Here is a 21,734-nt window from a genome sequence, read left to right as displayed (position 1 = left end):
ACGTATTATCTTTATTATACCATACTTTTACTTGTTTGAATTCTTTTTTTTTTTTAAAGCACTGTTTGACTATAGTTTTATATGGTGGAAAATTAATCATTTAGTCAATAATACAGAAAATCTTAACAATCTGTAACTTGCCTTTCTTTTAGAAGCTATGCTTTAAAATGGTTAGAACAACGTTAAATTTTACTTGATTTTCTTTTTAAGAAGAAAAGTAAATGGAGACATTTTTGTTCAAGTTGTTATCATTAGATTGATATTAAGATGAAAGTAGTAAATTAGGTTTACTAATTTGAAAATAATTGAACTTCTGTATTCAATGCCTAGTAAGTGTCATACAAATTAGTAATTAATTTCCCCTAAATCAAGTGTGTGATCAGCCACTTGTTGCAAATAAAGGTTTCTTTGAACATAGTTGCACTCATTCATTTATATATTTTCTGTGGCTACTTTGACACTAGAAGGTCAGAGCTGAGTAGTTATAGCAGAAAATAGAGACTGGATAACCTGTAAAAGTTTGCCAACCACTGCAGATACATGAGGTGTAGGTGTGTGTGTGTGTGTGTGTGTGTGTGTGTGTGTGTGTGTGTGAAAGAGAGAGAGAGAGAAAGAGAGAGAGAGAGAGAGAGAGAGAGATTAGAGTGTTGTGAGACCTTTTCTCTTCTGCATTCCACCTTTCTTAAGGGTCCTATGTTCCTGACTGTTGAAGGAACTTTTACATAATTTTCCTTCAGCCACCCTCATCCCTGCTGCAAATCCACTCCCCTGCATTTCACTCCCATAATCATTCTTCCAAACCTGAAATCTTGACTGCACTATTTCTTAAATAAAATGCAGACACCTCTTGTTCTGGATTTGCCAAGTCTGATTTTTTTTTCTGACATGCTGAACTACTTGCTCATCATTTCTGTGTTATGCTTTTGCATTTATAGCTAATGTAGAATATCTGAATATCTCTAAATTGGAGTGTCTTCTCTTATTTCTTTGTAAGTATATCCTACTTCAAAACTTATTTCCAGAATCCAGGCCTTTCCTATACCTCCACCTTCACCATCTCCTTTTTACCTCTTACAGAGACTATATATTTCTTCCTTTTTCTTACCACTGTGCCTGGTACACAAGACACTTATTTTGCTTTTTAATATAATACATTATCACAAATTTCTCACATGTCTTTTCCTCCTGTTAGACTGTGAGCCCAAAGATTATTTCCTATTCACCTTTTTATTCCTGGTGCTTAGCGTGGAACCCAACAGATATTTGCTCAGTGAATGATTGGATTAATAACTTCACCTACATTGTATAATGTTTGTTTTTATTTTTACTATTTTATGCTTATTAGAAGGAAAATTAATTTAGAGAAATAAAGCTGACCCATATTTTTGTAGCTCTGTAGGTAAAACTGCCTAGGTCTGGATTTTTTTTACTTGGTACTCTGTGCTGCAAGGGACAGAACTTTCTACTCTAAAACTTATCAAATCCCTGATATGGTGGTTTGATCAATATTCACCATGAAACTTGTCTGTAAAATAAAAAGTTTTAAGTTATACTTGATCTTAGGTAAATTTGGTAAGAAAGGCAAGTATTTCTATTCACATCTGCTGATATGTATGTGATACTCCTAGATAAATCCAAATAGTTTCAATCTCTCTTTTTGCATTTTTCCCTATCCATTTCCAGGTACAAGACATCTGCTTCAGCCATGACTGTCGCTGGGTTGTGGTCAGTACACTCCGGGGGACTTCCCATGTTTTCCCCATCAACCCTTATGGTGGCCAGCCTTGTGTTCGAACACATATGTCACCACGAGTTGTGAATCGTATGAGCCGTTTCCAGAAAAGTGCTGGGCTGGAAGAGATAGAACAAGAACTGACATCTAAGCAAGGAGGTCGCTGTAGCCCTGTTCCAGGTCTATCAAGTAGCCCTTCTGGATCACCTCTGCATGGTAAACCTAATTTTCTCTCTCTCCACTGAACCTACTATCTTTCTCTCATTATCCTTACTAGTCAAGATCTGGGATAAAATAATTAAAACATTTTTCCCCCTCATGTGTTCATGCAAAGACAAGATCTTAGGCTTATTTTGGGACATCTTAATTTATTAAATAATTTAATAAATTGAAGTCCATATGGGAAAGGTGATTTTTGCCATGCTAACTTTTAGTTCATTGAGAAACATTCATTGTTGGAGAGTAATAGTCATGAGTCATGTGTATTTTGGAATAGCATTTGCATTTTATTTATTTTTTTAATATGAAATTTACTATCAAATTGGTTTCCATATAACACCCAGTGCTCATCCCAGAAGGTGCCCTCCTCAATACCCATCACCCACCCTCTTCTCCCTCCCACCCCCCATCAACCCTCAGTTTGTTCTCATTTTTAAGAGTCTCTTATGCTTTGGCTCTCTCCCTCTCTATGCATTTTATTTTAAAATACACCTGTGGGATTATGTTTATGAGATTAATTCATGTTGTTCAATGGAGGTTTACTTCATTTATTTCCATTGCTCTTAGGTATTTCATTGTACAAATATGCTTCTATGTATTTATTTGTCTATCCTTTTTACTACTATTGTTGATGTATATTTGGGAGGTTTCTGGTGTTGGGTTATTATACATAGTGATGCAGTGAAAATGTTTGTACTTGTTTCTTGGTGCAAATGTGTTCTCATTTGTGTGTGTGTGTGTGTGTATGTATTCTCATTTTTTAATGAAATGCTGGGTGTGTATGTGCATCTTGACCTTGGTAGATAATACCGGAGTGGTTGTACCATTTCATTTCCATTAGAATGGCAAAAAAAATTGTTTATATTAGATGATACTTTTTCTAGAGCATTGCAGGTTCTTCTTGACAGATGACCAATTTATATTTTTAAGAGTAGAGGATTTTATACAGAGAGATTATGGTTACTACAGAAACCAATTTTTAAAAAATGTTTTCATGTTTAGTTTTGAGAGAGAGAGAGAGAGAGAGCGAGCGGGGGAGGGGCAGAGAGCGAGGGAGACACAGAATCTGAAACAGGCTCCAGGCTCCTAGCTGTCAGCACAGAGCCCGACACGGGGCTCGAACTCACGAACTGTGAGATCGTGACCTGAGCTGAAATCGATAGCTCAACTGACTGACCCACCTAGGTGCCCCACTACAGAAATCAATTTGTATTTATTCAATTGATCTGAAATGTACATAACATAAAATTAACCATTTAATATTAAGAATTCAATGGCATTTAGTACACTCACGATGAACCACCACTTCTAACTAGTTCCAAAATGTTTTCCTCACCTAAGAAGAACACCGTGTATTCTTTAAGCAGTTACTACCTGTTCCTCTCTCACTAAGTCCCTAGCAACCACCAGCCTGTGTTCCATCTCTGTGGATTTACTTGTTCTGGATATTTCATATAATAATCCATATGTGATCATATAATATGTGATTGTTTTTTCTGGCTTATATGACATGGTATAATGTTTTCAAGGTACAGCAACACATAGTATATATCAGTACTTTGTTCCTTTTTATGGCCGAGTAATATTTCACTGTATGTATATACTCCAATTTTATCTATTCTTCCATTGATCGACATTTGGGTTGTTTCCACCTGTTTGCTGTTTTGAATAGCGCTGTGCTGAATATGAGCATGCAAGTAGTTGTTTGAGTACCTCTGAAGTTCTCTTGGCTTTATACCTATCCTTATTTGTTTCAGCTTCTGCTTAAACATGTATCCTTTTGTAATACCTAATCAATTCTAGATATATATTTTCTGTAGGAAGTTTTAAGATAGACTGAAATCATATAAGTACATAGAATCCCGGGGAGAAATTCTGTAACTCAAAAAAGTTTGGAACCTCGTTTTCTCCTTAGGTGATGCTATATGCTTTGGCCCCATTATTTTTATAAGAATAGTAGTTATTTATGTTTATTTACCTAGTGACCCATGATCTTCAAGGTTGAAGATCTTTAGAATCAGTCCTATGTGAAAATCTTCTAGAATCAGTCCTAGAAGTCATTTTGAAAAGCATTTAGAATTAAAAAAAAAAAAAAAAGCTTAGAAAGTTACGGGATATTTGTATTTTCAGCCATTTGCAAGAAATTTTACTTCAGAAATAATTACTTAAACTTTTGTTATATAATTAGCCTCATAGTGTAGATTCTTTGAGGACCTTTCTCTTTGTGTTAAGGAGTTTCCTTCAATTAAATTTCACCAAACACTTTATGGAGAGAGATTCAGAGTACACATGGGGCAGCTAGGTTGACCAAAGAACAGAAGTAATCATAAAAAATTACGAAGGATTTATAGTCCTTATATTTGTACATCTTAAGAGAGTATCTTTTGAGCATCTTTTTTCTTCCTGTTCTTCCTTTCCTGTTAAACTTACTACACACCAGTCTTTGGTTACAAAGTTCACAAAAAATTAAGGTGATCTCTGCCATCAGATATCTCTGGTCCAAGAGAGAATGCAGATATTAAATGACTGTGAACAAATACCTTTCAGTGTATTTTTGTAGAAGGGTGCGATGTGCCAATCAATTAAGGATGTGTCATTTGTGAAAGAACAAATAGTTGAAGAGAAATACTTGATTTTTGAGTAAAAATACATGATTTTCTCTCAGCTTTATTGATTTCACAGCTCTGTTCTTTTTTTTGCGTGAAGCTAACAGAAGGCATCTCAGAGAGGAGATTATACTGTTTGACAGTACTGCTGTGCTTAACATTCCCTTTGAAAGCTAGGAATTTCAGGAGGCATTTTCCTCCTGATAACATGTACTAAAGTCTTATTATGTTAGAATTTCACCCCATATTTCTGTGTAGTATTTCTCATTTGTAAAGCATAGACCTTTGAGTGATGGTCATTTTTCTCCATGATCTTTTTGTATCTTACATGTCAAAACAAAATGGGCATTGTTGTTGGATAGTTCTAAAAATGATGTATTTACAGTTGGTGTGGATAAACAGTCTGATGCTGGTCAAAAACAATGTAAACCTTTGAACAGGGAGGGATTCATCTTGAAAATGAATCATGCTTTGGCAGTATTACCGTTGTTTGTGTGTGCTCTTTTTAGCAAAGTAAAGGAAACTGTTAAATAACAGTTGATATAGGGATATTTCCTTTTTACTCTCTGGAGTCAATCCAGTTTAGGTTAGGATTATTTTATCTATTTGCCTTTTTTTTTTCTTAACAGAGGATGTTTATTTATTTGAAATATATTCTCTCTAAATAATCTCTTGCATTTCCTATCTTGTTGCCTGGACCTTAGTCTCTCTGAGGGTTCTTAACTTAAGATCCATGAACATACATGGGGAGAAATTGCATCTTTGTATTTACTATCTTCTAACCAAAATTAAGCATTTATTTTTATTTTGAATATAGACAAAACATCTGTGTTTTTATTGGGGACAATGTCACAAGTAGTACATTGTCACCAATAGAAACACAGATATTTTCATATCACATTATATGCAAAATATGTGTATCTTGAAATGCTTTGAATTACTGAACATATTTTGAAATACTGATTATGCTCATCATTGCTTTGCAGCTATAAGTTATGACATAATAATATTACTGATTTAAATATTTATTATGTATAATGCTATAGCAGAACTTAATTTTTAGAATGTATTGATAACTATGCTTCTAAATAATTTTTAATTTGTAATTCTATTTATTTTATTTCATTAATTTGTAAGTATTATTCCAAAAAAGAGTCCACAGCTTTCCCAGACTGCCCAAGTAGTCCTTGACACAAAAATTATTAAGAGTACCTAATCTTTGGGTCGCTTGGGTGGCTTATTCGGTTAAGCATCCAACTCTTGATTTCAGCTCAGGTCATGATCTCACAGTTTGTGAGTTTAAGCCCCGCCTCAGGCTCTGAGCTGATAGTGTGGAGCCTGCTTGGGATTCTCTCTCTCTGTCCTTCCCCTCCTCGCTCTCTCAGTCTCTCTCTCTCAAAAATAAATTAATTAAAAAAAAAAAAAACCCTGATCATCATTTCTTACCTCATCTGTTTCAGTAGCCTCCAGCCTTTTGTGACTGTCAAAAGCATTTCCTTTGTTAACCATAAATATGATCTTCTACTTTTCTGCTTAAAATCTTTCAGTGTCTCTTCATTCTTATAGAATATTAGAGAAGATTCCATCTTATTTCCAACTTCTTGTCCCTCCCACCATAGCTAGGTTTCCCTGAATATGCCACATGTGTCTATTTCTTGGCACCTTTCCTATTATGTACTTTTCTCTATTTGAAATAATTATAACCCCCTTGAATGGCTATTAAATCCCTATTTAGCTAAAAATATCCTTTCATCTTTTAAGCCTGTCTTAAAAATCTCTTGATGTTGTGTCAGTCTGTATTAGCCTTGATGTTGGCTGAAGATGGGGTCTTTTTCTTGTTTGTATTTGTATTTTGACACCTCACATAGTATTGGTAAAATGTAGACTCTAAGGCTTCAAGCCGGAGTTTTTAAACATCTTTAGAAGTTCTAATAAAAACAATTTAGATTTAAATCATTGCTTGTCAGAATGAAGAGCTTCTCATTCATGGTAACATTGCTTTTCATTTTAACATCTGTGAGATACATTCATTTGTTCAACAACTGTTAATTAATGTTTACTATGTCCAGGCACTGTTGCTGAGCCCTAGGAAAAGAGCAGTGAACAAAAGAGGAAAAAATCCCTATTTCCATGACTTTTTAGTACAGTGATATGAACAATGAAAAGGATGGATGGATGGATGGATGGGTAGGTAGGTAGATAGTTTTGTGTGCTGTGGAGAAAAATAAAGGATGAAAGGGGAAGTAGGGGATGTCTGGATAGGATCCCAATTTGAAATCAGAAAGGTTCCCACAGGCCTTACTAAGATGACATTTGAACAAAGATCTGATGGAAGTATGGGAGAAAGTCATGCAAATATCTGGGGAGTGTGTCTGAGGAAGAAGGAACAGCCAGTGTAAAATCCCTGCACTGGGAGTGTGCCTAGAGTGTTCAAGGAAAGGCAAAGAAGACAGTGTGGCTGAAGCACAGTGTGCAAGGTGCATACTAGAAGATGAGGTTACAGAGGAAATATGGTCAGATCATGTCAGCCTCTGACTTTTACTCAGAGTGAGGTGGAGAAGCTGTGAAGAGAGCTTGGAGAAAAAGAGTGACATAAGACTGTGTTTTAGTAGGATCAGAATGGAGATTTGTATTGAGAATTCACAGTCCTAGGTGACAAGGGTAGAAGCCTAGGGAGACTGGTTAGGAGAGTATTGCAGAAATCCAGGTTAGAGAGGAAAGGCTTAGACTGAGTTGTTTATAATAGAGATTGTGAGTAGTGATTTTATTCTTGATACATTTTGATGGTAGGGTTAACAGGATCTGGCATTTATTATGTCAAGTATGACAGAAGAGAGGAGTCAGGGTAACTAGTAAGGCTTCTGGCCTGAGCTGCTGGAAGGACGGGGTTGCCTTCATGTCAGATGAGGAACACAATGTTAAAGTAGGTTTGGGGATAGGGGCAGGATCAGAAGTTTTGGACATGTTTAGTTTAAGATGTGTCTTTGGCCTCCTAGTGATATTAAGTGGATATTCGGTTCTACAAGCCTGGAGTTCAGTGGAAAGGACTAGACTGAGGATAAGTGTTTGGAAGGCACAGGTGAAGCCAAAAGCTGGATGAGATCACCTAGTGAGTTGAGTAAGAAAAAAAAATAAAGATGTCCCAAGACTGAGACCTGGGCCCTCCACCATGAAGTAGCTAGTAACAGAGAAGGAAAACCATATATGAGAAATCCTAGAGGTCAAATGAGAAAATTTTTTTCTGAGAAAAGGGAAGGATCCAGGTGTCAAATTCTGCTGATAGGCCACTTAAGATAAAGACTGAGATGGGAATGCAAACTGGTGCAGCCACTCTGGAAAACAGTATGGAGGTTCCTCAACAAACTAAAAATAGAACTACCCTACGACCCAGCAATTGCACTACTAGGCATTTATCCAAGGGATACAGGTATGCTGTTTCGAAGGGACACATGCACCCCCATGTTTATAGCAGCGCTATCAACAATAGCCAAAGTATGGAAAGAGCCAAATGTCCATCGATGGATGAATGGATAAAGAAGATGTGGTATATATATACAATGGAGTATTATTCAGCAATCAAAAAGAATGAAATTTTGCCATTTGCAGCTTCATGGATGGAAATGGAGGATATTATGCTGAAATTAGTCAGAGAAAGACAAATATCATATGACTTCACTCATTTGAGGACTTTAAGAGACAAAACTGATGAACATAAGGGAAGGGAAACAAAAATAATATGAAAACAAGGAGGGGGACAAAACAGAAGAGACTCATAAATATGGAGAACAAACTGAGGGTTACGGGAGGGTTTGTGTGAGGGGGAATGGGCTAAATGGGTAAGGGCACTAAGGAATCTACTCCTGAAATCATTGTTGCACTATATGTTAATTAATTTGGATGTAAATTTTACAAAATTAAAAATAAAATTAAAAAAATAATAATTTATAGAAAAAAAAAGACCGAGAAAGCAATAGAATACCATCAAATTTCATAATGTAGAGGACATGTGACCATGATAAGAGCAGTTTGGTGGAGTGGGAGGAGCCTGATAGGAATGGATTCTGGTGAGACAGGAAGAGGGAAATTGGAGACTGGTATTAACAAGTCTTTCCAGAAGCGCTGATATAAAAGGGAGCAGAAAAATGGGGAGAAGTTAGAGGGAAAGAAAAGACTGCTTTTGTTTCTTCATGGAATCAGGAAGTGAGGATGGTGGCAGGTATTGGGAGCTTTAAGGAAAAGGGCAAAGGTCACAAAATAGTCCTCTAGGAGAACAGCATTTCTTTTACCAGTTAGTAAATTTTTGATGAATAGAGAAACCATTTCTTCCATGATTATTTATGCCCCAAGCAAATTCAATGACTTGTCTTTGCTCTCTAGTATGATACCTTATTTCTACACCTGAACTGCTTTCTGCATATTTCTTCTGGTACACAATGCATTTTTCAACCTCAGCTCAGATTATGATGTGTAACTTTATGTATTTACTCCTTCTGTATGCTCTTGTTGCTTACTACTTTCTACCTTTTTGTTTCTTCTTTTTTTGATGATCTCCATTATGAAGCTGGAATGTGCTCAGGGAGGCAGTTGGAGGACCTAGAGTCAGACTACTTGTGGTGGAATCTATCCCCCATGATTTCATAACTCTGTAATCTTAGACAAATTACTTAAATACCTGTGCCTTAATGTTCTATCTATAAAATGGGGTTAATATTAACCTACCTTGCAGGATCACAGCACTTTAAATAGTGTTTGTACATATCAAATCCTAAGTAAAAATTAGCTGCTATGATTAGTGTCATTGATAGTGTTTATTATTGAGGAGGTATATAGGACTGATTCATTTTTTGTATTTTTATATAGTACCTCTTGAATGCAGAAAACAGAATAAACGAGTAAGTCACTGAATAATGTAAATGAAATATAATTGTGACTTTATTGTATATAGGTTTTAATATCATTATAGAACTCAGTATTGGTAAGTTGACTACTTTTTAAAAAATGTTTATTTATTTATTTTGAGAGAGAGAGAGAGAGAAGGAAAAAGAGAATCCCAAGCAGGCTTCACAGTGTCATTGCAGAGCCTGAAGCAGGGCTCGATCTCAGAACCATGAGATCATGACCTAAGCCGAAATCAAGAGTCGGATGCTTAACCAACTGACATACCCAGGCGCTCTGATAAGTTGACTTCTGATATGTTTCTGAAATGAAGGGAGATACCAACACAAAACTGAAAGTGCAGGTAGTGGTATTCCTTCTTTTTCATCTGTTTTTGTTCTTTTAATATCATCAGGAAATACATTTTGATTAATTTATTCACCTCTTCTTTAGTCCTTTGCATTTCTTTACAAAGTGATAGGGCTTTTTAGCCTTTTTTTTTTTTTTTTTTTTTTTTTTTTTTTAAATCCTGCTATTTCCACTGAGTTAACACAGGGGTTTTGGATTCACTTGTGCACTTCTCCAGAGTTCTTGGAAGTGTCTCCTTTCCCATCAACTCATTGTTCCTCAGGGGAGGAGTCCTCTTTTGAGTCACAGTTTTTGGCATCTGAATTCCAGATTCTGCTTCTTCCAAATGGAGCTGGCTGATGAGACTGAGACCTCTAGAGGGGCCTCTGAATTCTTGGATGTGAAGCCTCTAGATTTTAGTAAAGTACTTTTAAATAACTGGTAGCATTACTAGTCTTTTTAGCATCTGTGTGATGCATTCTTTTTACCGCTCAGAAATTGTTTATAGTCTTTATGATGGTTTTGTAATTACTTACTTTTGTTGATCAGTAGTTTTCTTGATACAGACCACAACACAATTGTAAATACAAAACAACCACACATTTCAGCCTTATACAGTTTCACCTACTTAAGACAATCAATAATGTGATGATTCCTGACTTCTCTTTCCACATCACTGTTTACTTGTGGACTGAAGTTTCCATTTGTATGTTTTAATTTTTGCCAAGAAAAATCAATCATGTGCACTGTAGTTCTGCTTTAAATTTTATGCCTCATATCACACAGAGTATATATAGAGTATATACATGTTAACTGGATAAAATCTTCTTTTAGGCTATATTAGTTTACTACCTGGATTTTTACTGGTTATATATACTTTATTCTTTTAGTTCAGATTGAAGTCTTGTTTCTAATTTGTTCTTGTTAGATCTAATAGTTTTCCCACTGAATTTGTTTTCTTATAAGTTCTTTGATCATCCTTTTTACAATGTTGCTACAGTATTATGCTAGTCTTTACCTTTACTATACACCAAAATCATATGGTATTTTAAGTATTTTTATGTCAATTCCTATTGCTTCTCATAAAGATGAGTTCTTTAGGGCAAGTGGATTGAAAAGAGAGACCTCATAATTAATACCTTACTGAAAACAAGATGCTTTCATTTCAGAAGCAGTAATTGAAGAACCATCTATTAAATAAAGATAGCATAATTTTTTACTAGACTATTTTATAGAGCAGTTTTAGGTTCACAGCAAAATTGAGAGGGAGGTTCAGATAGCATAGTTTTTGAGGAAAATAAAATTACCTGTGGAGTATTTTTAAAAACTCTTACATTGCCTGTAAGATAAACTTTCGTGTAGTGCTATGAAAACTGATTGAACTCTGCTAGAATATTTTATCATTTTGTCTATTTCATTTGGACTATGCCACATTTTTTCCCTCTGGAAGTTTTCTCTTAAATGCCACATAAGGTATTTAGCAATTGAAACCCACCCAGAATTTGTTCTTTCGTTTTTTACTGCTCATGAAATTATATTCTATTTTTTATGTTGGCAAATCAGACTCCAGGTTTTTATAGTATTGCTTTTAAATGGTTAAGGAGACATGCCTCTAGAGGGCGATCTTTTCTAAACTTTCCCATGATTGTAATCCTGGCCACCCTAGCATGAACTTGGTGTACTATGGATGTGGATGTCTTATAACATTTTATAATAACCGGACTTCCTTGTTACTATGTTTTCTATGGTTTATTTCTCAGAGTCTTCTTAGAGAATCAGACTTTTGAAATATATTACTATTAATTAATATCCATTTTAGTACTCCATCCAGATGCCTAGCTTCTATGAATGAATTTAGGTAATTGAGTGGAGGCAAATTTTTTAATCATTTGAATACGTGATGTCTATATGTTCTAAAAATTCCTTTATTTAGTCCTCTGTGTACTACTGTTCAAGGATTTGTTATCTCTATACTTTATGGGACCAGAGTGATTAAACTCTACCACTGAGGCATTATTAGAGTTTACAGTTAATCTCTGCTTCTCTTTTCTGTTAACATTGATTGGAGTTTTGTTGTTTTTCTTTACCTATTTAATGTATACTTTGGTCAAAGTAATACATGTATTATAAAAGTCAAATAAGACCACAATTTTATAATGACAAATGGCACTCTCTTGCCTCATCCCTCTCCACTCTTAGGTGTCACTCCTGAGAGACGTCTTCTTTCAGTTCTTCATAGTTTCTTCCTTGCTGTTTTCTTTTTTGCCCCTTTCTGGAAATCATGTTAGTTGGATAATGGATCTCCTACATTGAATCTGTAACTTCCTTTTCTATTTTTCTATTTGTCTTTTTGTTTTACTTTATGAGAGTATCCCCAACTTTGTCTTCTAATCTTGTTGTATTTTTATTTCTGTATCATGTTTTTAATATCCTTTTCTCCAAATGATTTTTTTTAACATTTATTTATTATATTATTGAGAGAGAGAGAGACAGAGCATGAGTGCGGGAGGGGCAGAGAAAGAGGGAGACACAGAATCTGAAGCAGGCTCCAGGCTCTGAGCTGTCAGCACAGAGCCCGATGCGGGGCTTGAACTCACAAACCGGGAAATCATGACCTGAGCCAAAGTCAGATGCTCAACCAGCTGAGCCACCCAGGCGCCCCTCTCCAAATGATTTTATCACATCCTTTTCTTTTTTTTATAGGTGGAATATTCTTTATCCTTTTGAGATATGGATACAGTTTTGAGGCATTTTTTTTGCTTGTTGCATTATCTCTATTTCGTATGAATTCCTTTTTCAATTTTTTTGTTGTGATCATTATCTTTCATATTAGGACAGTGGTTCTCAACCCTGATTTTACCTTATAATTTACCTTATAAGTATAAAAGGCACTGGTGCCTAGGCCCAGTCTCAGACTGATTAAACCAAAATATTGACCTGGATATCTTGGAATCCTTGGTGATCATTCTTATTTTTATTATTGAAATTTTATTACTTATTAATTTGTTTCATTATTTTATTTTTATTCAGCTAATTAATACATCTGTACTAAAGAAATGATTGGAAGTTCTTTGAGCAGGAAGAGGTCATACCAACTTCTAGTTCCCACTGATCCCTCAGGTGGGACTGGCAATTGTGTTAGGGAACCCCCAATCAATACTATTTGTAGATCTTTTCACTTAGACTGGTCAGTTTTCCCACAAAGGAATTCTCTGTTTGGGGTGGATTTGGGGTAGTAGAAACTTTCTCTCAGTAAACTTAGAAGTCAGTTTTCAGGGAGTTGAAGGAGTTATATTATTTTAGTGATTAGAATAACAACAAGAGGATTTGGCATATCTGTTTGTATGTTACTATATTGCCTTACTTTTCCAGTGAGGAAGACAAAGAAGTAAGAAAATTCTGGTCAGAGTCCAGTGAAACACTTTTTTCGAAATTTGGTTTTAGAAAAAATGGGGAAGGAAAAGAGTAGAAATTAGGCTTCTTAGGATACATAATGACCAGTGTCTGAATAACTGACTCCAATAAACAGATTTAGAAATTATCACAGCTGGGAGTAGCAGCCATGAGTACTCTTGAACTAAAAATCCGAGCAGGAAGTAAAAATCTGACTGCTGGCCCATAGTTTATAAGCTACAAAAGGGTACAGAGAGTGGGGTCAGGGCTGTGCCAGGGTTACACATACTGAGAAATAGAAACTATTATGGTTCTTAGCATAATAGGTTCTTAGCATAAAATGATGTTTAGAATTTGGAGGAGGATGAGAAAAGGAAAGGGATTTAAGGTTCATTGAAAGAGTTATTAACATTGGATGGTGTGTTTTTGCAGGTGAGAATATTGAAGCTAGAACGAGGCACAGGAGTGAAACTATTTCAGAATGGATATACTGGAATTGATGTGGGCATTGTTGTTGTTGGCAGCCTCAGAAGAGAGAGGCTATTCTATTTTCATCCTTAGTAGGGAATGCTTAATATTTCACCCTTGTCTGATTTGGGAGTGGATTGAAATGTGTCCACATTTGATAAAATCATGGATAAGAGAAAATATAAAATGACAGTACTGATAAATGAATATGGTTTTTGGCAGTGAGCCAGCTGATTAAGAAAAAGTGTTTCTGCTATGGCAGAAGAATTACAGGGAAGGATATGGCGCCCAGATATGGTCATAGTAGCACTCCTCTTTGTGGTTCTCACTCTCAGGGAATTTCTATCAAGGGAGTTTTTATGTACATGAAGTAAATTCATGGTTTTGCTTTAGGAAAAGTTAGTTTTTAAGACAAGGACTTGAACAGTTTATTAGCACCCATATGGCATACTCTGATTTTTTTTTGGGGGGGGGGGAGGAGGTGAACTATTCTCTTTCACAAATTGTTGGTAATTTAGGCAGCTAAATTGGGCATGGGTTTCCCATTTTCTTCTTGAGCAGAACATGTCAGCATACTTTGATAGAGAGATATTTAAATGTTTTTAAGCTGGAAATAAAATATATGTGAATATAAAAGGTTTTATCTTCCCTGCTGTCAAAAAAGCTGACTTGGCCCTTTTGCACTGTACTCCCAACTTTGTATGGTTGTTAAAATCTGTTGCTCTTTCCCATCTGAAGGAAATGCATCTTTGACACTTCTCATGACCTGAGTCATGATGCTGAAATAGAGCCAGAAAATATCCTTAACAGTCATGGGTAAAAAGAAGGGAGGCCTCTGTGTGGTGGGGGTGGGGGAGCGGGAAGGAGAGTAGGGGAGCAGGGCATCTTTGCTATTGATATTCCAGTTTATATCTTTTTGAATATTAGGAATGTTGCTTACATTTTACTACTATAATTGTTCAACAGAAAATACTCTGATTTTATATTTAATTTTTCCTTAACTATACAGTGCTTATTTGCAAAAGACAAGTTTTACAAATGTTAAATTAAATCATTTGAATCCTCCAAGTCTGAAACAAATGCACCTAAATCTTGCAACTTATTTAATATGTTGTCTCAGTGTTTGTTTTTATCTCATAGCCAACTCCCAATTCTTCCACATGCTATATGTTCAGCAGTTTAAGTAATAAAGTTATATTTGTTGAATGATGCAGATAAGTTTATGTATTTTTTCCTTCGGACAGTGAAGTTCATCCTCCTGTTTGCTCTGCTGACATGATACAAAATTCATTGTGATATAAGCATGGGGGATATGAGCGTAGGTATATTTTCAAAAGAATTTCAGTGAGGATTTATTTATACTTTGGGAAGTTCATTGAACCCCAAATTTGGTTTAAGTGATGCTAGATTGCCGGGTTTTTAATTCTGGAGATTTTTCACCAGGGCTAAAAGTCTTCACTTCTGAGCACTCAGAAGCTTGAGCTCAATTCAAAGTGGGAAATTTTGAGGCTGCTTAAATATACTAGATTTAGGAATAATGTGAATCTTAAAGTGAAAGACCCAGGATTCTTTTGTTTTATTCTTATTATTCATAAAAGAGTTTGCTTCGTCATCTCTAGTGTTAAATATAGTCTAAATACTGTTTTGTTTTGTTTGTTTTTTGTTGTTTTTGTTTTTTATATTTCATTGTTGTAAGAGTGGCAGGCTACAATTCTAATGTTTATAATGAATTAAAACTTGCTAAAACTTCTTGATATTTAAATTATTTAAGTTATTTAAATTAAAACTTAAATATTAAGAAGTTTTATAGCTTATAAAATGTTCTTCATCTCCAATCTTGGAATGCTCTAAGAATAATAAACTTAAAGTAATGAAATTTTTACTTACGGGGGAAATTTTTTTCATTTATTTTATAAATTTGGGTTGGCTATGTGATTGAGACTAAATTGTGCCACAAATGTAGTGGAGAGGAAATGTAGGCAAGAGATTTTCCTACAATGTATTTCATTGCCTATCTCATACACCTTATTTTATCTTGAACTTTTTGGACATATTTCTTCTATTTTCCCCTGTTTATATTTTTTTCCCCTGTTTATATTTTTACATTTTATAAACGATGTTTCTAACTCTTGATCTCATCTCCCTTTTCAGGCTCATTTTTACATTCCAGACTCCTTGTTCTAAGCATGCTTTAGTATCTTTTTGGAGCAGGGTGGATTGTCCCTTGCTGTATGTATAGTTTTAGCAAACTGGTTTCTTTTGATTTTTATTTTTGTGTTCCAACTTTCTGAATTTATTGAGTTTATTTTAGATTTAAGGAAAGAAAAATAATCAAACTTGTATATGATAGTTGTGAGCCATTTAAATCATTAACTGGTGAAAATGTATTCAGACTACAGAAAGGAAAGCAATCTAGCAGTTTTTTAATTTAATTATTTATAAACATATATTTGTATAAATAGATAAACAAATTTATATAAATAGCTATTCAATAATTAGTGGCATCTCAATTCTCCAGGGCATAAAGATTTAATTCTTCTGACATTTAAGAAGCACTAGTGCAAATCTCCACGCAGGCGACTTTGTATGTAGTGAGACATAGTGATGACAATGTCATCATTCAAAACCTCAGTCCCCATCACGTAAAAATAAAAAAAAAAAAAAGGATTGGACTCTGGTTTTCAAGTCAGATTTGTGGGAGATTTCTCTTCTTACTTCCCACCCTTCCCCAAAGTACCTAGTGTAATGTCTGTGTCGCCGTGAACTGTTTGGTTGAAAAGCAACAAGTGTTTTTGCTTGAAATGCATAAAGATCTGCAGCACTTTGATTTCATCATCTGTCACTCCCCTCAGAAAAGTTACAAGGAGAAACAAGTTAATACCCAATCAGGATTGTCCTGAACCCTTTTCTGTCTTGAATTTTGTCACCTAAACTGTTTGATTGTTGTGTTAACAGTCTTTTAAAAAATATGTATATATTATTTTTTCTTTTAATTGTGTGTTCTACTCTCCCTGGCCCCTGTGAACAAGCATTGCTTCCGCCCAGTTTGGTATGTGGGTCAGAAGGCGCTGTTTCTCACCAGGGCGCTGCTGTTTCCTTTTCCTACTTGAGTAGATTACAGATTATACTGGAATACGCCTGAGAAAAGGTCAAAAAGGAGGGTGAAAGTCCTGGAACTGCAGCTGGGAAGCTTGTCATTCTCATCTAGGAAAGGAGAAAGAAAAAAAAAAAGAACAAGAGAAAGAAAGAAAGAGAGAAATAGAGACTCCCATCCCAACCAAAACAACCCACATTCAGGAAATTCCTATTTGCACAGGATACTTTTTATATACTCTGAAAGGATTTTATTTGGTTTTGATTAAATAATTATCGAGTGTTTGGCTGAGAAAGCTTTAATGTTAAATTAGATGGCAAGCTAGCGCTAAGCAGTGTTTTTAACTTTTCAGAGCCCAGATTTCCAGTGATTGTTTCAAAACAAGCTACCATTGTACTCTTTGACAGAGTCAAGAAGTCAGGAGCTTTTCAACTACAGAGTTAACTTAGTTAAACTCACTGGTATATTTTGGATTTTTATCCCTGTCAATTCCACAGCAGGATATTAAAAGCAGACCAAAAGTTTTGGTTGTCTGTGGAAAGCAAAAAGCACACACAAAAATCCCCATACGAACTCATTACCCGGTTTTTATTTTGGAAAGATATGTAGGGGATAGAACATCTACATGAGGTCTGAGAGTAGGGAAATTGACGAGAGGAGAACAGTCACAATGGGATATTGGGAGTGGGGCTCTTTCTATAGAACTGCCTTCTTGGGAGTGCCAGGTTGTTATATGGACATTGGCTTTCAGTGGCCGTCATTAATCTGATTACAAAATGTAATGGTTCAAAATATTAGCAGACCAAGGACCCTAACGGGGAGGCTTGTATCCTAGAATAAGAGTGGATCTTGTTGATAAGTGTATAGAGAGGTGATAAGAAGAGAGTTTGATACTATTGTAGGAATCTCATATATAGAAAAGTTTCTATGGTAAACCTTCTGAAAAGTGGAATACCTAAAGTGAACAAGTTCTGTGCCCATGATAAGGAACAAAAAGTGAGAAAAAAAATGCAGACCTTCCAATAATAGTTCTCTCCCAGAGGGCATGGTCAACACAGCCTGGTGTCCTTTGTTTTTTCACAACTGCACCTTTGCCATTTTTGTATTTATACCTGTGTCCCTACTGACAAAAAAAGACAATGCTCCTTTATCCTTCAAATGCTCCACTTGGTTCACTTTATTCCATGATAGTTCTTAGTTTCTTACACCTTCTGATCCTAGAATATTCTAGTCCTGTAACCCCCATTGGCAGCAGACTGTAGTTTGTGCTTCTAGAAATCTATAATAAAAAGTTTTCCCTTTCTTACTGATATGATACTGTTTTAAGGTACTTTCTGATTTATAACTCTATCCCTTGATTGCTTAATGTCATTTTAACTGCTTTTATTTGCTTTAGTTCACAGTATGGTGGGATAGGGAAAGTTTTTAAAGTGGGAGAGGAGGCAAGTAATTACATTTATGGCTTGTTTTTCCTCTTGACTGCATTTAAGAAGAAAGGCATACACATACAGATAAACTGATATTAACTTTAATATTTAGCATAATCTGAAATGGTCAACAATTTCAGGATATTGCTGGCTTCAGAAACTTCTTGAAGCTGGCAGTTTGCCACATTCACGTGTTCTCACATCACTGCATTCAGAAGCTAAGAATCCCAGCCTGGCAGCTTCTGAAGAGAGGGTAAAGATGAAACAGAAAGGAGTCTAGCCACATTACCTGGGAGTTGTTGCTGATGTCTTTTCCACAAATGTTCACGTTTGTCAAAGCCCAGTAAATCTTGCAAAGTTTATTTTCCTTGTAGCATCTGTGTTTTATAATGGGTCTTTTAATTTGTTTTTACTTTGTCTGCAGGGATTTCTTTTGTCCGGAGTTTTCAGACTCTGTCTTTTTTTTTTTTTTTTCCTGTGGAAGTGAGTCCATTAATGATGACTGGTTTGGGAATATGCCTCTCTGCAAAGCTGACCTGACAAGCCGTTCCTCTAGTGCAGCAACAAAGCCCATTGTTATTTTCTCTCTTTACTTTTATACTCAACTTAATCCATTTTTCCTCTGTGTTTTTATAGTATAGAATGTCTGGGAAAACATACTTAGGGACAATGCATAAATGATAAGATGGCATTTTGAAGTTAGCAAAACTTCTTGTAAACAGGTTATACCATGTCAACCTGACACACAGACAATGGTACCATATGTTGGTATGGAGATTGAGAGTTCCTCAGTAAAAGGTATCTGCAGGTATTCTTCCAAAAGGTGGAAGGAAAAAAAAAAGAGTGCATGAGGTTGTTTTCATAATTCCTTTTTCAAAAATGCAAACTTGTTCAAGTAAACCCAGAAGCCAGTGGTTAAAGCCCAGTGTGAACTGTTCTGGTTTAGTGCCTTGCATTCTAACAATAAAAACAATAATAATTAAGCAAATAAACAACTGAAAACAAAAACAAAATATCATAGCTTTAAGCATCAAGGGATGTTTTATAAATTCTGATTTTTAAATGATTTCCTACTCCCAAATAGAATTCCTGCTTTAGTTTATTGAGAAACCATTTTATTGGAACTTGGGATTTTTTTCTCCCAAGAGAACTCTGTCTATCTTGGAGACTGGTAAACCTCTAAAGGATCAAAGCTCTTGTGGATTTGGATAAAGACCCAAAAGCCTGAAGGCTTATAGAAGTTTATCTATATAGAGTAAGCCCAAAAACTGGGATGAGAGTCTTAGAAGAGCTTATTTTCTCATGAGATCTTTGGGACTTCCTCTGTTTGGATGTGCCAGAAATACTGTGAGAATATCCATTCTCATGGCATTTGTCACTTACAGGTCTTGTCCCAGCTGGAATTCAAAAGTATAATGGTGTGTGGAAATATTACATGTGTCTTAAGATTTTAAAAAGCTTACTACTAAAACTGCAATTCAACAACCTCTGCTATTTTCATTGTACTTATACAATTAAGAGAAAAGAGAAAAGGAAAGAACAGTTCGTGAAAATGACATTTAGCATATATGTAGTGACTCTTCATTGAGCTTGGAAATTTTTAATTTTACTGTTACTCTCATATATATATATATATGCCTGAGAGGTGGAAGAAAGAAATAGTGCTACTATTCCTTTCTGTCCAATGGGAAATTGAAGGATAAAATGGAGGGACAGACTTAATCCTCATCCAAGACTTGGGATACTACAAGTTTCTTCCTGCTGAACCTCATTATATTAAGAGACTTCAGGCTTAATGAAAAATCTTGACTTGGAAATTTAGGCTTGATATACCCGTAAGGAAGTGTCTGAAGATGTGTTCGAAAAGTTAGTAAGTCTAGGCTTCTGGTTCAGTCAACATGAGACTAAGCAGAATATCTAAAGCCATGGATTCCAGCATCTGGCTATCTTCTGAAGTATTTTGTGTCCCTCCAAAATTAATTTTTTCTATGGATCATAAGACTCTGTTTTCCTGTACTTCCTGGATATGGGAAAAAATATATTTATTTCATTCATTCAGCAAACATTTGTGCTGTCCACAATAGTAAAACACTGCCCCTACTCTGGAAGAGTCTCCAGTTTTCCTGGAGAATAAATCTGAAGGTTTGTTAGATCTAGCTGCATTTTCAAAGAAAATCCATGATACAAGAGACAGTGAAAAATTATTTTTAACCAAAGACTTTGAACACTGGAAAAGGGAAGGAAAGGATCATTATGACTTTTGTATGTTTGATTTATTGAGTATGAACTTTCATTTTTAAATTTGTTTTTTTTTTTTTTTTTTTTTAATTTTTTTTTTCAACATTTTAAATTTATTTTTGGGACAGAGAGAGACAGAGCATGAACGGGGGAAGGGCAGAGAGAGAGGGAGACACAGAATCGGAAACAGGCTCCAGGCTCCGAGCCATCAGCCCGGAGCCTGACGCGGGGCTCGAACTCACGGACCGCGAGATCGTGACCTGGCTGAAGTCGGACGCTTAACCGACTGCGCCACCCAGGCGCCCCTAAATTTGTTGTTTTTTAATGTATATTTTTTACATGTAGATCATTATGTGTCAGCTAATGAGATTTCCTGTCTAAGCCATTTCCCTCATTTTACTAACTGCTATGTAATTGTTCGCACATCTCTCATCTTATCCTTTATTTTCTATTTGAAAAATAAAGGTATAAAGACACAGGTTTCTTCCTCTATGCTTAAAATTTGTATGCCTTAGCTTCCCTTTTAAGTTGTCCCTTTGAAACAACATAAAAATGTCTCCCTTTTATAGTTGTTGTTCCTGAGACATTCTGCAGATATCTTTGTTAGCATGTTTTCGCCCATTTAAAATTTTTTGTTTATATACTTTCTGTCTCATTATGTTATGAACTCTTTAGGAGGCCCTTGGACTTATTCATCCAGGGCTAGAACAGGGCCTTATACTGATAAGGCTCAAAAAATGTTAAGTGAAAGAATGAATATTGATGAAAACTTTGCTTGGGACAGTAACTCATCTTGATGTCTGCAGACATCAAAAGAATGTCTTATTTTCAGACCCAAAGTTCTTATATCTGTGTTCTATATCCATTACCTTGATCATTTCCGATCAATGTTTCTTTTACTTATCCCTTTCCATCTGAGTTTTCTACCTCTTTACTGAAACGACCTTATTGAAGATTACCAAAGTTAGTAGTTTTGTCTCTGAGTTTACCTTCCTGAACCTTGTCATCATGGAGTGTTTTATTAATCCATTTATTCTTTCATTAAAGCTATTTTTATAAGTTGCTTGCCATGTCCAATAAAATATAAGACAGACACTATACCTATATGAATATAAAACCCTTTACCCTTAAGGTAGACTTACTTTACCCTTTCAGATGGGCTGGGTGTCAGAGACTACATCATAAACACAGACACCAAGAGTAAATGCCCACAAACTTGGGTGTTGCTTGGCAATACAATAGCATGCTGAGAGGGATAGGTATGAAACACCTTGTATACTATTATGAGGTGAGGGGTTTTAAGTTATGGCTAACTATATCACAAGATTTGGAGC

General features: G+C 35.5%; 1 protein-coding gene across 1 annotated transcript in view; it reads left to right on the top strand.

The window, feature by feature from the left end:
* The window catches only part of BCAS3 (BCAS3 microtubule associated cell migration factor), a 619,018-nt gene that overhangs the window by 250,473 nt on the left and 346,811 nt on the right, over positions 1-21,734 (top strand). The window contains exon 17 of the mRNA XM_058702849.1: positions 1,684-1,948. Within this exon, the coding sequence (XP_058558832.1) occupies positions 1,684-1,948 (265 nt within the window). The remainder of the gene's footprint in view (positions 1-1,683; positions 1,949-21,734) is intronic.

This window comes from Neofelis nebulosa, chromosome 16 (genome assembly GCF_028018385.1).
Source record: "Neofelis nebulosa isolate mNeoNeb1 chromosome 16, mNeoNeb1.pri, whole genome shotgun sequence".
NCBI classification, from domain to species: Eukaryota; Metazoa; Chordata; class Mammalia; order Carnivora; family Felidae; genus Neofelis; species Neofelis nebulosa.
Note: the sequence above shows the minus strand (reverse complement) of the source record. Positions and strands in the feature narration are given on the sequence as shown.